Genomic DNA, 24,373 nt, shown 5'->3' with positions numbered 1-24,373 from the left:
GATTTAACATTACCTTGTAAATTAATAAATTTTCCTTTTTTATTTTAAGCTAAGTTTTGGAGTCTTACATCCTTGCAAAAAGTACCCTTCCTGAACCCCTGGGGGTTCACCTTAAGCTCTTCACAACACCTTCCTTCCTTCCTTCCTTCCTTCCTTCCTTCCTTCCTTCCTTCCTTCCTTCCTTCCTTCCTTCCTTCCTTCCTTCCTTCCTTCCTTCCTTCCTTCCTTCCTTCCTTCCTTCCTTCCTTCCTTCCTTCCTCCCTCCCTCCCTCCCTCCCTTCCTTCCTTCCTTCCTTTCTTCCTTCCTTCCTTTTTCTTTCTTTCCCCACCTTTCTTTTTCCCCTATCTCATTAAAGACTGGAAGTGGGCCCATCCCAATAGTGATAATCACAGGAAGTTTGATCTGTTTCATTTCTGACCTAGTGTGGCTGCTCAGATCTCCCCAAGATTCAGCCTTCCCAATAGCAAGGATTACAGATGAGCATCACCATACTCAGCTATATGTCACCTGCCTAGGGCAGAAAGGATAATTGATAGAGAGTTGGTTTCTGAGTTAGACAGATATATAAGCTCAAGTTCTGACTGATAAAATATTAGATGTATGATCTTGGATAGATCACTTAACCCCAGGGCCTTTGACAAAAATCTAAGACTATCAGTTGCAAGAGAAGGTGCCATTCATAGGAGAAGTTTATCATAAATAAATGACTGAAACCATGTTTGATTTTTTAAAAGTTGGCAATTCCAGGGATTACTGAGAGTTGATGGGAAGATGGTCAGTGGTTCACCATTATTGCAGGCAAACAGAAACATTCATCTGAGATCAGAATGAATAGAAGGCACATAAGGAATCTATTTTAAGTGTCTAAAAACTTACAGTAAGAGCAACAGATCCCAGTAATAGCACAACTGAATAGACCAGCCCCTTGCTGTTTATCTTTACCTAGAAAAACAAATGGAAAAACAGCTTTAATCTTGACTGGAGCTACAGAAGAAAATACAACAAGATGCTGCATCCAACTTGTTTTATAATCTGAACATTTTAGCTCTCATAAATTAGGATTGTAAAGCTGGAAAGCAGTTCCCCATGAAGAATCCCTTTGCTCAACCCTCTCAATTCACTGATAAGGAATCTGACTCCCAGAGAAAGGAAGTGATGTCTAAGAATTTGAATCCTGGTCTTTTCACTTCAAAGCTAATACTTAATTTTTTAAAACCTAATATTTTTTCAATTACACATAGAAACAATTTTTAATAATTATTTTCTCACATTTTGTAATCCAGATTCTCTCCCTTTCTCCTTCCTCCCCTTCCTCCTCCCTGAGACAATAAGTAAATAGGTCATGCAATACATATTTCCATATTCCTCATGCTGTGAGAGAAGACATATTGCACATGCAAGAAAAAATTCATAAGGAAATAAAGTGAAAAAAGGTAGGCTTCAATATACATTCAGACCCCAACAGTTTTTTCTTTGGCAAATCCAATACTCTTTCCATTGTCTCTTTTGTTCACTCATAGATATTTACACTTGGAAAGGATCATTTAGTCCTATTTCCTCATTTTAAAGATGAGGAAACTGATCCAGAATGGATAACTGCATTGTCTACCATTTATGCAGAATAGAATTCTATACACTTTATTATTTTAGCTTTTCACTGATGGTACTCTCCCATTTAAAAAACAAACAAAGCAGTTCTAATAGACATGGGAAACTTTAAATTCTGTTCTCTAACCAGTATGCATCCAGCTATAAAGGTCAGCAGTCAGACTGATTTGGACTGTATAAAAGGAATTTACTTAGGAACTTTTGTAATTCTGACTGAATTGATTAAACTGCCCATTCTCATCCATTCCTCTTATCTCTTGGGTGTTTTTCTATTCCTAAAATGGGGAGATTAATATCTGGCCTTGATTGCCTGGAAGGACTGTAAATAATGATAAATGGGAAAGGAATTTTAAATTCTCCAAGTATATGGACAGGAACATATTTTATCTTTGTTCCTCTCCTTGGCTTCCAAAGGTCCTTACATATAGGAAGTGCTTAGTAAATAGGCAAGTCATTCTCCCTCTTGGAAGGCTAGTTTTCTCATCTGTAAAATGGGGATAGTAATACTTGCACTACCTCCTTTTGCAGGATATTTTGAGGAAAGGGATTTGGAAACTGGAAATCACTCTAGAAATAGGAATAATTTTTAATAAATTTATTATATATTAACATTTTTATGAATGTCTGTGGGATCGAATTGGTGTTCTCTGGAATACATTATATTAAATTGTAATCCTCTTAAGGGAAAAAATTATCTTTTGCCTCTTTTGTATCTCAGCCCTCAGCACCATGTCTGAGTTAGGAAGTGATTAATGAATGTTTATTGATTGATTGAAAAAGGGTCTTAGTAAGCCAGATCCCCCTTCACCTTTTCTGTGACAAAGAGAGTTTAGGGAATCCTTGGGAATGGCTGCTGTGAGGGCTAGGAATGGCATTGGGAGCCAGGTGTCATGGTGGGTAGATGTATTCACTCCGTTGGGCCAAGGCAGGAGGTTACCTTGGAGCCAGACCAGAAGTGTGGGCAGCAATAGTTAAAAAGTCAGCCTGCATGGTGTCAGGTCATGGCTTGAGTGCAAGATCAATAGAACCTTACTTTTTCCTCTTTCCCCAACAGCACCCTTCATGTATCAGACTTGGGTTCAGTTTGTTGACTGATTCTGAATTTTCTTGCTCCTTCCTTGCCCAAGTGTCTTAGAGTCTTAGTTTTCCTCTTGAAGAGTAATAATCCATAGGGGCAGCTGGGTAGCTCAGTGAATTGAGAGCCAGGCCTAGAGACAGGAAGTCCTAGGTTCAAATCTGACCTCAGACACTTTCTAGCTGTGTGACCCTGGGCAAGTCACTTAACCCCCATTGCCTAGCCCTTACCTCTCTTCTGCCTTGGAACCAATACACAGTATTCTAAGATGGAAGGTAATGGTTTAAAAAAAAAAAGATAACAACCCAGCTCTATCTTATGGACTTTGATTATTGATGACCCTCAATTGGGACTAGAAGTGGGAATTAGAGGGTGGGCAAAGAAGAGAGGGAGGGGAGGAAAGGAACAACTATGAGATGGGGGTGGGAGGATTTTTTCACAAATCATATCCCAGGTGGTGGAATTTTACTGCCTGTTCTACTAAATTTACACTCTGTCTGGGTCTTCAGACTTCACAGGGACACAACCATCATCCTGGTGGGGAGGAGGGGGAAAGAAGACCAAAAGGTCACAAAAAGTGTTTCTTATATTGACCTGAGGAGCTGTCACCACTTTCTGGGGAAAGATATACCACTAAAGGTAACTCTTTATATTTATATCAGAAAGCACTTAATAAATGCTTTTTTTTCTTTTCCTTCCTTCCTTCCTTCCTTCCTTCCTTCCTTCCTTCCTTCCTTCCTTCCTCCCTCCCTCCCTCCCTCCCTCCCTCCCTCCCTCCCTCCCTCCCTTCCTTCCTTCCTTCCTTCCTTCCTTCCTTCCTTCCTTCCTTCCTTCCTTCCTTCCTTCCTTCCTTCCTTCCTTCCTTCCTTCCTTCCTTCCTTCCTTCCATTTTTTAAGATTTCCCAGGTACTTTTTTCTTAACAATCCGGTCAGGTAGATAATGTGTGCATTCTTTTTTTAAAATTAAAACCTTTTACTTTCTATCTTAGAGTTGATACTAAATATCAGTTCCAAGGCAGAAGATTGTAATGGCTGAGCAATTGGGTTAAGTGACTTAAACCAATACAGTATTGATTCTAAGATCAAAGGTAAGGGTTTAAAAAAAAGAGATAGAGGATTAGCAGTAATTAATGTTATATGTGGGGGTAGAAAAGAATGTTTTCCTCATATCCAAGAGAGAACTGACCTGTCATTTTCGATTTCTAGTTGGTTTTACATTGCAAAGAAATAACTTAATTTGTTTAAAAGGTAAGAAAAATATACATACAGTTGATCCATAATTAATGACCATAGTTTGCAGTCCCCATGGTATTCCCAGTCCTACAAGGATGTCGAATACATTGCTTCCTATGGTATTAGATACTGCCATGTCTCCAAGGCCTAGAAAAAAATGTCCAGATTTTGTTAATCAAAAACACAGTTTTATTGAATCTTGTGATCTCAGCAGTGTATTTTCTAGCTGCAGTTCTTAATTACTATTGTTCCTTTCTTATCTCAAGCAATTCTTGTCCATTGCCTTCAATAAAATTCTATATAGATCGTCTAATCAAAGCAAGGGAGTTAGAGGCCTCAGCGGATAGAGTTCCCAGTCTACAGAAAGGAAGACTCATCTTCTTGTGTACAAATCGGGCCTCAAACACTAGCTGTGTGACCCTGTGAAAGTCTTTGTTTGCCTCAGTTTCCTCATCTGTAAAATGAGCTGGAGAAGGAAATGGCAAGCTACTCTTAGTATTTTTGGAAAGAAAACCCCAAATGGGGTCACCAAGAACTGGTCATGACTGAAATGACTGAACAACAAAAATCAAAGCAAAGAGGTCTTACTTTCTTTTTGTTGAGAGAAAAGGAAAAAATAGCAAATAATTTTTAATATCTATATTTAGCAGGTTCATTTAACTGCTTCATCCCAAAATGCCCACTATCTTTGTTGGGTAAACATATTCATTATTTTATTTTATTATTTTTTTAATTCTTAACCTTCTGTCTTTATTTAGTTTGGGTTTTTTTTTTAAGTAATTTATTTCTTTATTTTACCAATTACATGTCATAACAAATTTCCACATAAGTTTTCCTAAGTTATATGATCCAAATTGTCTCTTTTCCTCCCTTCTCTTCCACTTCCCATCCCAGAGCTGGCAAATAATTTGATCTTGTTACACATGTATTAACATGCAAAACATATTTCCATATTGTTCATTTTTGTAAGTGAATAATCATATAAAACCAAAACCTCAAAATGAAAACTCAATTAATAAATAAAAGCAAAAAATTGTGTGTTTTCATGTGCATTCTGATGCCAACAGTTCTTTCTCTGGAGGTGGATAGGATTCTTTGTCCTAAGTCCTTCAGAATTGTTCCAGATCACTGTACTGCTGCGAGTAGCTGAGTTTCACAGTGGATCATTCCATAATACTGCTGTTATTGTGTACAGTGTTTTCCTGATTCTGCATATTCCACTCTGCATCAGTCCATGAAGGCTTTCCCAGCTCTTTCTAAAATCACCCTGTTCATCATTCCTTATAGCCCAATAATACTCCATCAAAAACATTTACCACAACTTGTTCAGCCATTCCACTGTTGATGGACATCTCTTCAATTTCCAATTCTTTGCTACCACAAAAGGAACTATTATAAATATTTTTATACAAGTAAAGCCCCCCCCCCCCTTATCTCTTTGGGATACAGAACAAGTAGTGGTATTATTGGATCAAAGAGTATGCATTCTTTTTATAGCTCTTAGGGCATAGTTCCAAATCGCCCTCCAGAATGGCTGGATCAATTCACAACTCCACCAGCAATGCATTAGTGTCCCCACTTTGCCACATCCCCTCCAGCATTCATTACTTTCTTTTACTATCATATTGGCCAATCTGATAGGGGTGAGGTGGTACCTCAGAGTTGTTTTAATTTGCATTTCTCTAATCAAGAGAGATTTGGAACATTATATAATTGATAGCTTTGATTTTTTTTTATCTGAAAACTACCTATTCATATCCTTTGACCATTTTTTCAATTTGGGAATGGACCATCTGTCTTTAGAATCGATCCAAGGAGCTAGGTTAGGTTAGACAAGAATGGTAAGGATTAGATAATTGGGGTTAATTAATTGAGCTGCCCATATCACACAGCTAGGAAGGGTCCAAGACCAGATTTAAACCTACAATCTCCCATCTCTGGGTCTGGTTCTCTATTATCAGTCACCTAAAATATCCCTCATTATTTCTTTTAAGATCAACTTGAGTGGCAGCTGGGTGGCTCAGTGGATGGAGAGCCAAGTCTAGAGATGGGAGGTCTTGGGTTCAAATCTGGCCTCAGATACTTTCTAGCTGTGTGACCCTGGGCAAGTCACTTAACCCCCATTGCCTGGCCCTTACCACTCTTCTACCTTGGAACCAATATATAGTATTGATGGTAAGATGGAAGATAAGGGTTAAAAAAAAAACCCAACAAAAAATTTCCCCCCTAAAAAGCCTATATGAATTTTATAACCTTGATAAAAGTGTTCCCTAAACTTCTGATCTGATATAGTAAGAATAAGATTGAAAATATGAAGAAAAGATGAGAGTTTTGTATTATATACTATATTTTATCATCTAAATGGCATTTTAGGTGATTCACTTATTTCATTGATTTTTATACATTTTTGAATATTTTATACTATATAGATATACATCATTTATAGTTCATTAAACATGATTTTTAAAAATTCATGTGAGGTCAGAAATATAAAATCTTTTTGTTATACTTTAAAAAATATCCCTTCCCATCTGTCTTAGAATTGATACTAAGAATCCATTCCAAGGCAGAAGCGAGATAAGGGCTAAGCAATTGGTGTTAAGTGACTTGCCCAAGGTCACACAGCTAGAAAGTGTCTGAGGCCAGACTTGAACCCAGGTGTTTCCAATTCCAGGCCTAGCACTCTATCCACTGAGCCACTTAGCTGCTGCTCAGACATCCTTTAAATTCAAAGTAGGCCTAAAAATAGAAATTTATCAGAATTCAATCATTATAAGTCTTTATGATGTAATCCACATGCCAGGTCTTCAAAATTCACTTAAAAAAATTAAAACCCTTACCTTCCATCTTGGAATAAATACTGGGTATTGGTTCCAGGGCAGAAGAGTGATTAGGACTAGGCAACGGGGGTCAAGTGACTTAACCAGGGTCACACAGCTAGGGAATGTCTAAGGTCAGATTTGAACCCAGGACCTACCATCCTTGGGCCTGACTCTCTGAGCCACTCAGCTGCCCCCCAAATATACTTATTAACCATCTAAGATATATGATATCAACCTCGTGGATCTTTCCACCATGAATGAGATTTGCAATTTCCTATACTTTAATGGATAGTTTAATGAGTTGAGGGGGACACAAAATTAATTCTAGATTGGGAGGAAAGGGGAGAAAAGTCCCGTGGTGATGAGAATTCTTGTAGTATAGACCCACAATCTACTTCTAGGTCTATACTTGAAACTTATCCAGGTTTGAAATCTACTTGTGTATCCTAAAAGAAACCACTGTCACCTCTACGCCATGATCTTAGGGGCAGATGGCTCAGAAGATGGATAATGGAAATTTTCTTTAAAAAAAGGGAAACTTTTTATATTAAGATAGACAGAACTTTAAATTCTTCTCTATAACTTTCTCCTCCATTGGCCAACACAAAAGGATCTTATTTTCTATGGGGAATGATTATAGGCTTCCTTCCGGGGATTTAATTCTTAAGAATGGGCTCAGTCTGCAAAAGCTGTCACCTGGTAGGAAAGTTTCCATCTCTGTAGAGATAGGAGCTGAAACCCAGGAAAGCACTATTATTAAATCACTTTTCTTCTCCCAAGTGTAAGGTGTATGAATACATTTTCTCCTTTAATTTAGTTTAAACAAAGGAATGATGGAATAGCCACCCACAGGTGTCTTCTGGGTATAAAGCACTGACTAGAAACTGGGATGCGGAGCCTGCGGCTTGTCATTTAAAGGAGCTGAGCCGAGCACTGCCACAAGCAAGGAGCATCAGAACTGGGGAGGGTTAGGAGTAGGATGCCCAACCCTCCCTTCCAGAGGCCTTTTCTCCCTCTTCTTAGTCCTCCACCTCCTTCTCCCTGGTACCTTTTTTCTATTGGCGTTTATGATGTTGCTGTCTCCTGGTTCTCCTCCTAACTGGATCTTCATCTTCTGTCCTTAAATTCAAGGGGACAACTGGGTAGCTCAGTGGATTGAGAACCAGGCCCGGAGAAGGGAGGTCCTGGGTTCAAACCTGACCTCAGATACTTCCCAGCTGTGTGACCCTGGGCAAGTCACTTAACCCCCATTGCCCAGCCCTTACCACTCTTCTGCCTTGGAGCCAATACACAGTATTGACTCCAAGATGGAAGGTAAGGGTTTAAAAAAAAATTCAGCTTCTCTAAAATGGAATTGATTATCTTTTCCCCGTTAAACTGCCTCTCTTCCAATTTTCCTTTCCTCCGGGAGGGGAACACTGTCTTTCTTTCTTTCTTTTTTTTTTTAGATTTTAAATATATTTTATTTGATCATTTCCAAGCATTATTCGTTAAAGACATAGATCATTTTCTTTTCCTCCCCCCCACCCCCCATAGCCGACGCGTAAGTCCACTGGGCATTAGATGGAACACTGTCTTTCTAGTGATCCCAGTTCAGAATCTGGGAGAAGGGTTCAACTTTCTTCTATCTCGAATGCTACATTTTCAAATCCTGTTGCTTTCAGTCTCTTTTTGTATTTATGAGTGTTTCATGCCTTAGTATAAAGGTTATTTTTTGTAAAAGTACTTTGCAATCCTGAAGAAAAGGTTCATTCTCCATACTCCATTCAGGAATTAGAAATTTTTAAAATTTTGTTTATATTTCAATAGAAAAAAAGATATGATTATAAAGATATTTTCTCAATATTTCATTTGTACAACTAACAAAGTCCTTATTTATCATCTTTCCCCTTTGTCTTTCTATACACCATTTCTCAGAAACTCACTAGAATCTTGTTTTCTCTCTTCCTTCTCTCTTCTTGGTTAAAGGATGCTAGTGCTCGCTTTTCATCAGCATTGTATGTGTATTTTTTTAACCTTTTCCTTCCACCTTAGAATCAATATTATGTATTGGTTCTAAGGCAGAAGAGCACTAAGGGCTAGGCAATGAGGGTTAAGTGACTTGCCCAGGGTCACACAGCTAGGAAGTGTCTGAAGTCAAATTTGAACCCAGGGCTCTCAATCCACTGAGCTCCCCAGCTGCCCCCATGCATATGTATTTTTAAAAGTTCATTCTGTCTCCATAACACCTCCCTTTTCTCTTTTCTCTCAGCTGCTATCCTACTTAAGTCTCTCATTACCTTTCTCCTTTGGACTATTAAAATAGCCTTCCAATTGCTCTTCTTGCTTACATTTTCTCTCTCCAGTGCATTCCAACAAACCTTTCTTTAGTCTAAATTCTTTAGTCTAAATTCTTTATTTCTTTATTCTTTAGTCTAAAAACTTTCCTAGTTGCCTGCTATTGCTTCTAAGATAAGTAAAAACTCCTCATCCTTCCACAATTTGGCCCCTAACTACATTTCTAGACTTCGTTCACATGGATTCCTTTTGTAAACTCCATGTTGCAGTCAAACTGGCCTCCTAGCTAGCCATTTCTCAACTCAGGTTGTCTCCGTGTGTATGTGAGCTCCTGGAGGGCAAGCATGGCTTGCTGATTCCATTGGGGCCTTTCCTCATTGGCACAGGCTTTCTCCCCACACCGAGACTTCCTTCCTGTTCTTGGCCTTTCCCCAAACCTTTTCTTCCTTCAAGCTTCTGCTCTGGGAGTCATCTTTTCTATGATCTTCTCGGATCCTCTTCAGGGAGGGCTTTCTCTCCTTAAATGATTTTGCCTTTATTTATCTTTTGCCTGACATCTATCCCATCTCTTCCAGAAGAACAGGAGCTCCTTAGGAGGAGATGGAGCACTTCGTTTTTGTTTTTAAATATCCAAGGCCTAGGACAGTGCTTCTTTAATAAATGTCAGCTGAATTAAACATTCACTGTTATAGGTAGAGGGGTCTTTGAATACAGAATAGTCAAGTTGGGAGAAAAGAATTTAGAGAGATTATCTAATCCAATGGATTCATTTTTAGGTAAAGAAAATCAGGATTGGAGAGGAGTGATGGGGTAATTTGTCCTAAGTCCAATAGAAATCAGTGAACTAGTCAGACTGGCCGATCTCATTAAAAAACAAAATCAACACAGGGTTAGTTAGGTGGCTGGGTGGATAGAGAGAGCCAGGTCTGGAGATGGGAGGTCCTGGGTTCAAATCCAGTCTCAGATACTTCCTAGCTGTGTGACCCTGGGCAAGTCACTTAAACCCAATTACCTAGCACTTACCTCTTCTGCTGTGGAAATAATACTTAGTACCGATTTTAAGACAGAAGGTAAGAGTTTTAAAAAAAAATCAACCTAGTGGTGTATGTGTATGTGTGTTTTGGGGTGTGGAAGCAGGTTAATAGGGAACCCAAAGACAGAAAGACCATTAAAAATCTAATCCTAATGGCATATTTCCAATTAAGCATCTGCCAGAAGTAGATGACAAAATTTGGTGGTGGAAAGGGAACAGTCCTGAAATTATATTTGGGTCCTTGTTTTGGTGGCATAGTAGATAGAGCACTATGCCTGCAGTCAGGGAGACTCATTTTCCTGAGTTCCAATCTGGCCTCAGACACTTCCCAGCTGTGTGACCCTGGGCAAGTCACTTAACCCCCACTGCTTAGCCCTAATCACTCTTCTACCTTGGAACCAATGCCCAGTTTTGATTCTAAGATGGAAGTTAAGGGTTATTAAAAAAAAATAAAGGGAGGTTCAATTGTGATGAGAACTATATTGGGAAAAGACTATAGTGTTAAAATGAAAATCTTTTGAAAAGGTTCATAAAGCTAGCTTACATTAAGTTTTTTGCTAAGCTGCAGAACTCTAAATAAAAATTTAGCATTTAAAAAAAACCAACTTTGTTGCTCCTTGTCATTTACATAAAGGTCATTTCTGCTTTAGAAAAGTTAATGAATGAACAGCTGCTGAATGAAAACAAAAAAGAGCAGAGCAGCCTTTTTTTTTTCCTTTTGGACTCACTAAACTGATAGATTAAGGGACTGTTGCAGCCATCGTTCAAATCGATTTAGGGAATTTAACAGAGGCCATCACGCTCTTCTGGTGAATGAGATGGAGGCATACGGGATAGAGAAGAAGAGAATTAAATGGGATTCTTTCTATGCCATGACAAAAAGAGTTTGTTAGCCTTAATGGGTCAATATCAACCTGCAGGGCGGCTGTCAGTGATGTGCCTGAGGGATCTGCCCTCGGCTTTGTCCAGTGCTTCAACATATTTCACTGTGACTTGTCAGAGCGCACAGTCAGGATCCTTATCAAATTTGTGGAAATGTACAAGGGAAAATGACAACGTGTGGATCCTAACTAAAATGACCTGAGCGGCTAGAGCATTGGGCCAAAGGCCACAAGAGATTTAATGGAAATGGAAGCAGTCATACAAATGGATTAAAAATATCAACATGTACATGATGAGGGAGGTGAAATTGGATGGAAATTTATCTGAAAAAGATCTGGGGGTTTTAGTGGACCGTAAGCAGGTGAGTCCATGCTGTGAGCTCCTACCTTGTCAAATGGACCTATCACTGGCAAATATAAGGAGAAGAAATGGAAGCAGTGTCAGATTTTATATTCTTGGCTTCAAAGATCACTTCAGATGGTGACTGCAGCCGTGAAATTAGAAGGAAAGGAAATTAGAAGGAAAGTTATGGCAAATCTGGACAGTATCCTAACAGGCAGCGCCATCACTCTGTATACAGGGGTCTGTAGAATCAGTTCTGGTTTTTTCCTGGAACAATGAATGGTTGGGAGAGCTGGACTGTAAGAAAAGCTGAATGCCACAGACTCAATGTTTTCAAATCATGGTGCTGAAGGAGACTTTTGACAAAGAAATTAATTCAGATTATTCACTGGAAGGTCAAGTGCTGAAGCTGAACTTAAATACTTTGACCACATAATGAGACTGTTGTTGTTCAGTCATTTTAGAGGTGTCCATCTCTCTGTGACCCCATTTGGGGTTTTCTTGGCAAAGATATTGGAATGGTCTGCCATTTCCTTCTCCAGCTCATTTTACAGGTGAGGAAACTGAGGCAACTAGGATTAAGTGACTTGCTCAGGGTCACACAGCTAGTAAGTGTCTGAAACCTCATTTGTACTCAGGTCTTTCTGATTCCAGGTCTGGTAATCTATCTAGCTGCCCCTGTATTTAGCTACTTTGCATAATATTTATTCATCTATTTATGTTGTATATACACATATTTTTATAAAACCTTACCTTCTGTCTTAGAAGCAATTCTAAGACAGAAGAGTGACAAGTGCTGGGTAATCAGGGTAAAGTGACTTGCTCAAGGTCACACAGCTAGGAAGTGTCTGAGGCCAGATTTGAATCCAGCTGTTCCTAACTCCAGGCCAGCTTCCCTTGTCTATATTTCTATATGTATTTGTTACCTCTTCTATTAAAATGTGAGCTCCCTTTAACCTTGACCCAGATTCTACCTTATAGAGATTTAAAAAAAAAAGGACTTTTAATGTATAAAAAGGGTAGATAAAATTAGAAACTAAGATTATATACTAAAATTAAAAAGAAAATTAGATACTGAGGTATCTTCCCATTGGGGAATGATTGAACAAATGGTAATACATGAACAGAATGAATGGAATAGTCTTGTGTCCCAAGAAATGACAAAATGGATCATTTCAAGGAAATCAGGAAGACTTCTATGAACTGACCCAGAGAAAAGAGAGCAGAACTGGGAAAACAATTTACACAATGGCAAACACGTTGAAGGGAAACACAACTCTTAGAGATACAATAATGAAGGACAAGTCCAGAGGTGTAAAGATGAAATAAGCTTTTCTCCTCCTGCCAGAGAGGTAACGAACTTAAACTATACAGAAAGAGACCTTTTTTTGGAATAATCAATATGGGAATTTGTTTTGCTGACTTACGCATGCTTATGATAAAGTTTTATTTTTCATTGTCTTGTTGTTCAGTTGGAGGGGCAGTGAGTGGAAAGGACAGATTATAAATGCATGTAAAGATAAAGGAAAAAGGAAAAAAAGTGAGCTCCCTCAGTAGATACTGTGATATTTCCTTGTAAACACAGAGCCTAGCACAGCGCCAGGCATAGAGTAGGTGCTTAATAAATGCTTTTTGATCGATACATAGTTATAGGACTTCACCCACATGCCAAAAAAAAAAAAGATGACATTTTCAGATAATCTTGGGCCTACCTATTTGGCCCATTAATGACAGCTATAATTTGGATTGAGGGGAAAAAAGACTCCCTGTTGATGTCTGTGAGAATTTATTTTTCATATACTGTATTAAATCTTCTATCAAGGCTCTAGAGTAGAAAGGCCCTCAATTAATTCCTGTATATAAGGGAGAATTACTGTGTCTGGGTCAGAGATTTCATCCAGTCTATTGCTTTTTGCATTTTCTTTGTCCTTAGGAATTCCAAAGAATATCTTCCTTTTTTTTTTTTAAACCCTTACCTTTGGTCTTGGAGTCAATACTATGTATTGGCTCCAAGGCAGAAGAGTGGTAAGGGCTAAGCAATGGGGGTCAAGTGACTTGCCCAGGGTCACACAGCTGGGAAGTGTCTGAGGCCAGATTTGAACCTAGGAGTCTCTGGGCCTGGCTCTCAATCCACTGAGCTACCCAGCTGCCCCCAATATTTTTCCTTTTTAACAGAATTTGGCTAATAAAGGAAGAGGAAAAAGGTCCTTTTTCTGTATATATGAAAAATCCCACAGCAGTCCACCTTCAGGGATAAGGAAGATGATAGACCATCTCTTAATTAGCTATCCACCAATTAGAAACGTCTACATTCAAAGTAGGAGCTGAATAATAAGTTCCTAAAACTATGTATTAAGCTGGGTCAGGCTCAAAAGGACCATGGAGGCCTCTATCACTTTATTGGTTATTATATAACAATAAATATTAATATTTAATAAAATAAAATAATAATATTAATTATTATATTATTATTGGTATATTATTATTTATTGGTTATTATTGGTTATTGGTTATTATTACCAATAAACAGATAATACTGATATTTCTTACCCCAAAATCACTTTCAAGATCATTTTAATCATAACATGTTGATGACTCCAGAATGCTAAAGGAAGGCTGTTCTCAGGATGATAGGATTAATGAATGGGGACATTAGAGATGCTCTACACCCTCATCTGACATGTGGGGAAACTGAGGCCCAATGAGAGGGGAATGATTTGTCCGAAGTCCTACAGATCAGAGGCAAGGTTCGAGCCCAGACCCTCTTTGACTCAAAAAATAAGTGTGGCCAGAGTCAATAATATATAGATAATCATAGACTATTAGGGACTAGAGGGAGCCTCAGGGATCAATCACCCTCATGGTGAGACTCGGAGAGCAGAAGTGACGTCTTAAAGTGACTTCAGGCTGATTTAGCAGCAGACCGAGAGCTAGAACCAGGTGTCCCGACTTGCCCCCCCCATACCTTGTCTGGCCACAATTAAGCTGGCCATGCAGTCTGGTACACTTGTTCCCGCTGCCAGAAAAGTAATGCCCATGATAACGTCAGGGATCCCAAGTGTGTATCCAATAATAGTCACCTGCGGAAGAAGAAGAACAAAACAGCTTGAAGGAACCACGGCACATCTTTGGAAACTTTTTGTTTGTTTTGTTTTAAGTGACTACAGAAAGTTTCCAGAGCAGCGTGCCTCCAAGGATGGGGATCATCAGAAAAGGCGGCAGACTCTCCCTGATAATTCTTGTCTCTCCCCCCGCTGCAGGCTATCTTCCATCCAGCTATCACACTGGTTTTTCCTAAAGCACAGGTCCCACTAGCTGGTTCCAGTGGCACTCAATTATTCTCGGAATCAAATATAAAATTCTCTTTTTTGGCATTCAAGGCTCTTCATAACCTGCCCCTCCCCCCTTTTCCATCTTCTGACACCGCACATGTCCCTATATATTCTATGATCCTCCTTGTAGGGGCTCACACATAACTATCTCAGGCTTTTACCCTGGCTGCCCCCATGCGTAGAATTCTCTCTCTCATTTCTACATCTCTGCTTCCTGGCTTTCTTGGCTTCTTTCACGTCTCAGCTAAAGTACCACCTTTTTTGAGAAGGCTTTCTTGGCCCTCCTTAACCTTAGAGTTTTTTTTTGTTTTGTTTTTTTAAAACCCTTACCTTCCGTCTTGGAGTCAATACTGTGTATTGGCTCCAAGGCAGAAGAGTGCTAAGGGCTAGGCAATGGGGGTCAAGTGACTTGCCCAGGGTCACACAGCTGGGAAGTGGCTGAGGCCAGATTTGAACCTAGGACCTCCTGTCCCTAGGCCTGGTTATCAATCCACTGAGCTACCCAGCTGCCCCCTTTAGAGTTTTTTTTTTAAATAATCATAGTTTATTTGCTACCATTGGATTATTTTTTCACACACTGTATTAATTCCTACACCAGAGTCCTGGATTAGGAAGATCCCAATCAATTCTTGTACTTTATTTTTAATTTTTTTAAAATTTAGAATATTTTTCCATGTTAACCTTAGAATTAAGAAACCCTCAGAGGTTATTTGCAGTTTATCCTATATAGAACTAGCTTGTGTGTAGCTATTGCCTAAAGAACTATGGACAACTAAGGAGACTTGCCTCATAGTGTCTGTTCTGGATCACCTGCCTAAACTTAATCGCGAACAAGCCTCAGTTCCTTTAGTTTAATGGGCTAAAAACAAAACGAAACAAAACACACTCTAACCTTAGGGATGCCCATCAATTCGGGAATGGCTGGACAAATTGTGGTATATGATGGTAATAGAATACTATTGCACCATGAGGAATAAAGAATATTTTTCAGAAAAACCTGGGAAGATTTTGAACTATGATACAAAGTGAAATGAGCAGAACCAGAAGCACGTTGTAAACAATAATAGCAACATTGTACAATGATCAGTTCTAAATGTTTTGGTTGTTCTCAGCAACTCATCGATTCAAGACAATTCCAAAGGACTAATGGCAACAAATGCTGTCCACCTCTAGAGAAAGAAGTGACGGGTCTGAATGTAGACCGAAGCATGACATTTTTCATTTTATTTTCTTCATGGATTTTTAAATTTGTGTCTTCTTCCACAACATCACGAATGTGGAAATGTGTTCTGTAAGATGGTCCCTGTATAACCTGTGTGAAACTACTTACTGTTTCAGGGAGAGGAAGGAGAAGGAAAGAGGGAGAGAATTTGGAACTCAAAATGTTAGAAAATGAATGTTAAAAATTATTTAAAAACCCAGTAGAATTGCTTGTCATCTCCGGGAAGGGGGAAGGAAGAAGGGAGGAAGACAACATGAATCAAGTAACTTTGGAAAACTTATGTGTAAATTTGTTAGTGGAATAAAATGAAGATAGCCTAAAAATTGTTTATACATATAAGTGGGGAAAAATAAAATGTGACAATTTATTTATTTTTATTTTTTAAATCTTTACCTTCCATCTTGGAATCAATACTGTGTATTGGTTCCAAGGCAGAAAGGTGATAAGGGTTAGGCCATGGGGGTTAAGTGACTTGCCCAGGGTCACACAGCTGGGAAGTGTCTGAGGCCACATTTGAACCTAGGACCTCCCATCTCTAGGTCTGACTCTCAATCCTCTGAGCCACCCAGCTTCCCCCAGTATATATTATTAATAAATAATATTGGTTCCATTAATTGAACTTCTGGGTGTTTGGACTCGCTTTGTGAAGTGCCCCACTTCAGCTTCCCAAGGGAGTTGTGAGGATCCTAGGAAATAATGGACAGGAAAGTGCTTTTGAAATTCTTAAGTCCCATGCAAATGTAAATTACTAGGAGGTATCACTATTAATATCATTATTGTTGCATGCAGAGAGATGTCAGAGGCGTGTCTGTGTGGGTGTAAAGTGCCAAAAAGGAGTGGGGTAAGAATGGGGAGAATGTATAGTAACTGTATTTTTATTTAAGCAGGCAACAACCATGAATATTTATCCACCTCCTTCTTTCACTCTGAGCCAAATCCCTTATCATTACTCAGTGAGGTAGATAATCCCTGGCCTTTGGGATTTTGAATGTTATTATATAAATATTATCGTTCATATTTAACAAAACATTGAATGTACTTCTCCATACAGCTAGTTAGGTAAACTTGGTGAACAGTAGTTTATTTTTAGAGACAATTTTACAGAGGTGCCATTCAGGATTTCATTAATTTCGTTTTCGAAACCTCACGTTCAAACCTTTTTGTAGAAGCTTTGGCAAATGATGTGCCTTTTCTTGTAGTGTCTTTTGGGGAGAGTGTTTAAGCTAGAGCTCATTTATGCTGAGGGAATACAGATTGAATGAAATATTTATACATTTTTAAATAAAAAGATAAGACTGCCTTGCAGTCAGAAAAGTGCCACTGTTATGTGTGGCATTGACATATGCATTCAATGTGCTTTTACCTGGCATTTTATTTTATTTTATTTTATTTTTTAAACACTTACCTTCTATTGTGGAGTCAATACAGTGTATTGGCTCCAAGGCAGAAGAGTGGTAAGGGCTAGGCAATGGGGGTTAAGTGACTTGCCCAGGGTCACACAGTTAGGAAGTATCTGAGGCCACATTTGAACCCAGGACCTCCTGTCTCTAGGCCTGGCTCTCAATCCACTGAACCACCCAGCTTCCCCCTACCTGGCATTTTAGACAATGGATAACCCCTCATCCCCTTTGTCTTCACCTGAATTTGAGAACCGAGAGAGATTTTCACTATTTTTCACCAAGAATATTGCTATGTGTCTTTGCTATGAATGTTACAATAACCAAGGAATGAGAAAGCTAGGTAGAAAAACAAATAATCCAGGAGGGTCTAAATGATCCCTCTTTGGATAAGTCACAGCTCCTTACCACTAATTTGAGATTATTGAGAATTCAAAAAGACCAGATGAAGGAAAGATAAAATAAGCCAGTTGCCAGACCTTTTTGGCCACAAAAGAACAAATATCTCTCTGCCTTTTGAACACTGAAAAGGGGGTGGGATGGGTTAGAGGATGAAATTGTGGAATTGTTCCTGGGGAGCTGAATCTTTATAAGGTACAAAAGTGGAGGTGTTGAAGGTAAGTTCTGTTAAAATAGGATGAGATGTGACAAGGAGTAGCTTTCAGAGCCAGGCCTGGGCCCTTAGAGACTGTGAGTACATGATCTCTAAGACCCCTTTCAGCCCTGCTTTAACAGGCATAATGATAGCACCTATGGGTAAAGGGTGAAATTATGGTCGAGAGTGAAAAAATTCTAAATTTAAGTGGTCGCCAAGGGAAATCCCAAATAATAAAATACCCAAGTCAGCTGCCAAATTTTATGGTGATTTAATTGATATAGTAGAGAAGATTTTAAGAAGAAGGAGGAAAGAAGGGGCTAATACCTGGCAGGAAGATAGGAAGTCTAGAAAGTAAGGTTTTGAGTGTGAAGGAGGAAAGAATCAGCCTGACCTCCAAAGAGGCTTAGCTAAGATGCCCGAACCTGAAATCAGCTCCAGGGCAAACTCACCATCCAACACTCCACGATGTCAGAATGCTTAGCACGCTGCCAGTCGTCTCTCCAGGGAAAGAGAAAGAGGCAGAAACTGACGTACCTTATATGGACGTTTTTACATCACTTTTCTGCATCTCATCTGTATCAATGAGGACTTAGCTTGACTTAGGACAGCCCAGAGGTCTGTCCTTTTTTTGCACATGTCTGTTGAAGGCCATCTCCTCAGATAATTAAATCTTGAGTTTAATGCAGACCTTTCAAAATCTTGTTAAACTGAGTAGGGTGGAGAATGGAGTTTCCAAGACCTGATTCTGTCATTCCAAGTATCTCCATTGCTATTGATCAGGAAATAGCTAAATCAGATCTTCTAAAGAATGGTCGGATTAGGGTGGAATAGTTTTAAAATTCACATATGTTAGAGAAGTGCAGTGAAGATCTAATGAGATAACATTTGCAAAGCCTCTGTCAACCATAAAGCACCATAGAAAACTGGCTGAGCTCGGGCTCTAAGATCCTGTCATGAACTGGATAATGACCAAAGACAGAGAATATCAGCTGATAGCTGATTGGAAGAATTCCTCGTGCATTTGATCTTTGGGCCTTTGCCACCCTCTAATTGGAGCGCCTTATATGTTGCTCCTATAGTGTCCTCAACCTTTTTGGTCTCAGCACCCCTTTCTATACTAAAAAATATTGAGGGGCATCGAGGAGGGTCTGAGGATGGCATAGGTTGACAAAGGGAGACCAATTGTGTTGAAATTCATTGACCAAAATATTAAAAATAAAGAACACAACAGAAATTTAGGTCTCCTGGGTGACTTCTCCCTGATCCAAACTCTCTTTCCCTATTTCATTTTACTGACAAGGAAAATGAAACCTAGAAAAGCTAAAATGAGGACTCTACCAAAGAGTTTTCTTTTCTCAGAGGTTATAACCAGGGATATTTGCTATGTTAGAAATTAAAATATCATTATTCTCATGAAAATAGTTTTAAACTCATGTACCCACTGAAAGGATTCCAGGGAATCCCAGTGGTCCTCAGTCCATCTTTTGAAAAGTGATGTCCTAAAACAATGCTAAGCAATAATAGGACAGAAAAGATGCGGTTTGAAGGTCATTTCCCATTTGCTATCTATTCTTATCACTTACCAGCCACACCATTAAATAGGAAAACACAGCAATCCAGAGGGTGGAGAAGACAAAGGTGACCATGAAAAACTTCTCCCAGCGTGGTTTGCTGCAATTTGGGATGGTGATGAACAAAAGGAATATCAGGGGCCAGGTGAAGATCCACTTTGCTCGGTCCATGGGTGCTTCTGCAGAGACAGAAATGAGGATCAAGAAAGGAGCTGAGAACCCAAGGGTTGGAGAGTAGAAGTGACCTTGTAAAACACAGAGTCTAAGTCACTTGTTTTAGGATGAAGAGCCTGAGGGCCAGAGTGGTGAAGATACTTCCTCAAAGTCACTGAAGCCACATGGCTTCTTCCAAAACCCCATGCTGTCTTTTTTTCTTATTTTACTTAGGTAGCACAGAGCACGAGATGTGGAAACAAGAAGACTCATCTTTTTAAGCTCTAATCTAGCCTCTGACATTTACTAGCTGTGTGACTCTGGGCAAGTCTCATAAACCCTGTTTGCCTCAGTTTCCTCATCTGTAAAAATGAACTAGAAAAGGAAATGGCAAACCACTCCAGGATTTTTGCCAAGAAAACCCCAAAGGGGGTCATGAAGAATTGACTGACTGAACAACAACAATAGTCAATATGTGTTTATGTTAAACTTCTGGCCTTGGAAGAGGCCACAACAAAAAATAGTCATATGGTCTTTGACTTTTTAACACCCCTAAATTGAAAAAAAAAATAACTTAAATACTTCCTGTGTTCTACTTCTCCAACTCTTGAAATTTTTATGCAAAATTTAGACTTGGAAAGGACTTTGAGTAGCTGGGTGGCACAAGGGATAGAGTATCAGGCCTGGAATCAGGAAGACTCATCTTCCTGAGATAAAATATGGCCTCATCCATTAGTTGTGTGACCATGGGTAAGTCACTTAACCCTGCTTGCCTTAGTTTCCTTATCTGTAAGGGGAGTTAAGAAAGAAATAGCAAACTACTCTAAGACCTTGGCCAAGAAAATCCCAAATGGGGTCACAAAGAATCAGAGATGACTAAAAGATAACATAACAACAATAGAGTTTAAATATCATCTAACTTAGGGGTTTTAAAATCTTTGGTGGGGGGTTATGGTTCTTTTGGTAGTCTGGTCATCACTCTCTTCTCAGAATGTTTTAAAATGCATAAAATAAAATCCATTGGGTTACAAAGGAAACCAATAATGTTGAAATCCATTTATCAAAATATTAAAAATAAAATTAGGGATTCTAGGTGACTCCTCTCTGATTCAACCCTTCTCCCTATTTCATTTTATAGACAGGGAAACAATCCTAGAAAGGCTAAGTGACCCATTCAAAGTCAGTTGAATGGTAAGGAGCAGGATTTAAACTCAGGTTCTCTCCCTCCAAAAGTAAAATCACTTAATCCTGTATGCCTCATTTTCTTTCTCTGAAAGATGAGGCAGAGAAGGAAATGTCAAACTCTCTAATATTTCTGCTCTTTTCATGGCAGCATTTATTGCCTTTCTTTATCATTTTAAAGAAAGCCTCTATGCGGAGAGACGGTCTGAGAGAGAATCAAGTTTACAAAGCTCTTCAAAATTATCTGGTCCAACCAATTGCTGTTACACTCAAAGAATTTGGTGACTCCAGAGGTGAGTTTTCATGGAAGTTTCCCACAGCCAGCTGGTGGGCAGGGCTGAGACTTGGGCTCAAGGCTCCTGGTTTCTAAGTCAGTGCTCCTATTTAGGTTAATCCATCATGATGGACGGGCAGCTAGGTGGTGCAGTGGATAGAGTGCTAGGCTTGGAATTAAGAAAACTCATCTTCATGAGTTCAAATCTAGCCTCAGACACTTATTAGTCCTGTAACCCTAGTCTAATTCTGTTTGCCTTAATTTCCTCATCTGTAAGATGAGCTGGAGAAGGAAATGGTAAAAGCACTCCAGCATCTTTGCCAAGAAAACCCCAAATGTGGTCGCAAAGAATTGAATACATCTGAACTGACTAATCAACAACAAAAATGATGATGAATAGTGAAGCTTGGAGTTTTTTAAAAACACGGAGTAACAACCTTGTGATTTCCATATCAAGTTATATCAGCAATCCTGAGGGTGGTTTTAAAATGAGGTTCTGCCTACATGGATTACCATGCTTGGTTTTTCAAATGCCTTAAAATCTGGCCTCCCTCTTCTGCCAATTTCATCACCCACTGCAGCCCAAGAGGATTCCTCTGTTCCCATGAGACCAGTCTTTGCCACTCACAATGTTCCCGACATCTATGCTTCCCTTATGTAGCTTCTCAGTTTCCCCAGCCTTGACTTCCTCAGCAATCTGACCCAAATCTCACCTTCTCTTGAATATTAACTTAGTGTAGCATCTTTTCAAAGCATTCTCTAATGATTCCAAATCACACTAATCTCTTTCTTTACTATCTCTATTTGCCTCTCTCTTTATTCTATTCATCGTATTTATGTCTAGTTTCTCACCCATCCTTTCTTTTTTATTTCAAAGATATTTTATTTTTCCAATGATGTATAATAATAATTTTCAATATTTTCCCAAAATTATAAGATCCAAACTGTCTCCCTCCCTCCCTTCCCTTCCCCCTTTCAGAGATGGTAAGCAATTTGATCTGGACCGTGTATTACCATTCATATTGGTCACTGTTGTAAGGGCACACTCATACCAAATCAAAAGAAATATAAATAATAATAATAATAACATAAAAATAATATAAAATGAATAAATAAAAAATAAAATAATAAATACACTGATGGGAAAGACAACTCCAATAGTCCTTTCTCTACAGTGGAAAACATTCCCCGTCATGAATCTTTCAGGATTAGCCCAGATCAGTGCATTGCTGAGAGCAGCCCAGTTTTCACAGTTGATCATAATACAATATTACTCTAGTCCTTTCTTTCTAATGCTCTACAATGAGTAATTTAACTCTCGTTAATGTTAACATAAGTTAACATAATGTTAACATAAGTAACTCTTGTGGGAAGTACAGGGTAGCTAGGTGTCACAGTGCATGGGGCACTGCCCAGGGGTCAGGAGGATCTGAGCTCAAATCTGTCCTCAGATGCTTATTAGTTGTGCGCCTGTGGGTAAGTCGCTGAATCCTGTTTGCCTCAGTTTCCTTCTCTGTGAGATGAGGCAGAGAAGGAATGGCCAGCCACTCTAATATTTCTGCCAGGAAAACCCCAAATGGGGTCAAGAAGACTGAAATGATTCGACAAAATGGGAAGTAGAATGTGCTCTGTATTGGGAGAGATGACACTAATAACATATTAGATGCTAAGGGAGGGCAGGGACCAGGATTATTAACGGTATCTCTCCCAATGCCCGGCCCAGCGATCTACACACAGCAGATACTTATTATCTAGCACGTGAGTGGTGGTGATCGTGTAGACCTCACAGAGTATGTGGTCTAGTAGGAAAATATGAAACAAACATAAATGATCAGAATATAAGCTATTACTTGATAAATCTATATGAGAGATAGAAGAAATAATCATTAACAATGAGTGGGAACATTTAAGACTTGTTGGAGTGGATGATATTGAGTTAAATTTTCAAAGATGAATTCAACCACTGGATTTTGGGGACGAGGATGGAGTAGGAGTCACTGCAGATATAGGAAACACAGGGCAAGGGTATGGAGGTGGGAAAATGTGGGATGGACATGAGAGCTGAAATATAGCCCAATTTGGCTTAAATACAGCGTGTGTGGAGGGTGGTAGTATGAAATAAGGCTGGAAAGAAGGAAGTTGCCTGTTTGTGGGCAGTCAGGCAGGAAAGTTTGAAATTTATTTGGTAGGGAGAAGGGAAAGGAATAAGCCATTTAAGTCATAGTGCCCATTATGTGCCAGGGATTGTGTTAAGCAAAATTTACAAACATTACTTGCAAAATGTATGCTGTTATTATCCCCATTTTACTGTTAAGGAAACTGAGGAAGAGAGGTTAAATGGTTCACCCAGGGTCACACAGTTGCTGAGACTGGATTTTCAACTTCAAATCTTTTTGATTCCAGGCCCAGCACTCAATCCACTGCACCACCAGATGCTTTGATGGGTCTTAGTTGGCAATAGGGAACTACTTAAGGTTTTGAGTGGAGGAATGACATGAACCAATTTGTGATCTTTTATCTATCCAACTTTTATTTATCTATCTTCTACCTATCTACCTATCTATTCATCTTTCCATCCATCCATCCATTCATCCATCCATCCACCCATCCATCTATTCATCTATCACCTATCTGTCCATCTCCCATCTATCTATCTACCTATCTATCTATCCATCTGTCTATCTATCCAACTTTTATTTACCTATCTTCTACCTATCTACCTATCTATTCATCTTTCCATCCATCCATCCATTCATCCATCCATCTACCCATCCATCTATTCATCTATCACCTATCTGTCCATCTCCCATCTATCTACCTATCTATCTATCCATCTGTCTATCTATCCAACTTTTATTTACCTATCTTCTACCTATCTACCTATCTATTCATCTTTCCATCCATCCATCCATTCATCCATCCATCTACCCATCCATCTATTCATCTATCACCTATCTGTCCATCTCCCATCTATCTACCTATCTATCTATCCATCTGTCTATCTATCCAACTTTTATTTACCTATCTTCTACCTATCTACCTATCTATTCATCTTTCCATCCATCCATCCATTCATCCATCCATCCACCCATCCATCTATTCATCTATCACCTATCTGTCCATCTCCCATCTATCTACCTATCTATCTATCCATCTGTCTATCTATCCAACTTTTATTCATCTATCTTCTACCTATCTATTAATCTTCTTTCCATCCATCCATCCATCCATCCATCCATCCATCCATCCATCCATCCATCTATCACTTATCTGTCCATCTCCTATCTATCTATCTATCTATCTATCTATCTATCTATCTATCTATCTATCTATCTATCTATCCGTCTATCCATCCATCTATATATCTTCTA

General features: G+C 39.1%; 1 protein-coding gene across 2 annotated transcripts in view; it reads right to left on the bottom strand.

The window, feature by feature from the left end:
- SLC24A4 (solute carrier family 24 member 4) overlaps positions 1 to 24,373 on the bottom strand; it is a 291,187-nt gene that overhangs the window by 12,098 nt on the left and 254,716 nt on the right. For both annotated transcript variants that reach the window (XM_056810456.1, XM_056810457.1), the window contains exons 13-16: positions 19,406 to 19,572; positions 14,239 to 14,353; positions 3,952 to 4,064; positions 878 to 943 (exon numbers count right to left, since the gene is read on the bottom strand). In XM_056810456.1, the coding sequence (XP_056666434.1) occupies positions 878 to 943; positions 3,952 to 4,064; positions 14,239 to 14,353; positions 19,406 to 19,572 (461 nt within the window). The remainder of the gene's footprint in view (positions 1 to 877; positions 944 to 3,951; positions 4,065 to 14,238; positions 14,354 to 19,405; positions 19,573 to 24,373) is intronic.

The sequence above is a fragment of the Monodelphis domestica genome, chromosome 1 (assembly GCF_027887165.1).
Source record: "Monodelphis domestica isolate mMonDom1 chromosome 1, mMonDom1.pri, whole genome shotgun sequence".
Lineage (NCBI taxonomy): Eukaryota > Metazoa > Chordata > Mammalia > Didelphimorphia > Didelphidae > Monodelphis > Monodelphis domestica.
The sequence above is the reverse complement of the archived record's forward strand: the minus strand, read 5'-3'. Positions and strand labels throughout refer to the sequence as shown.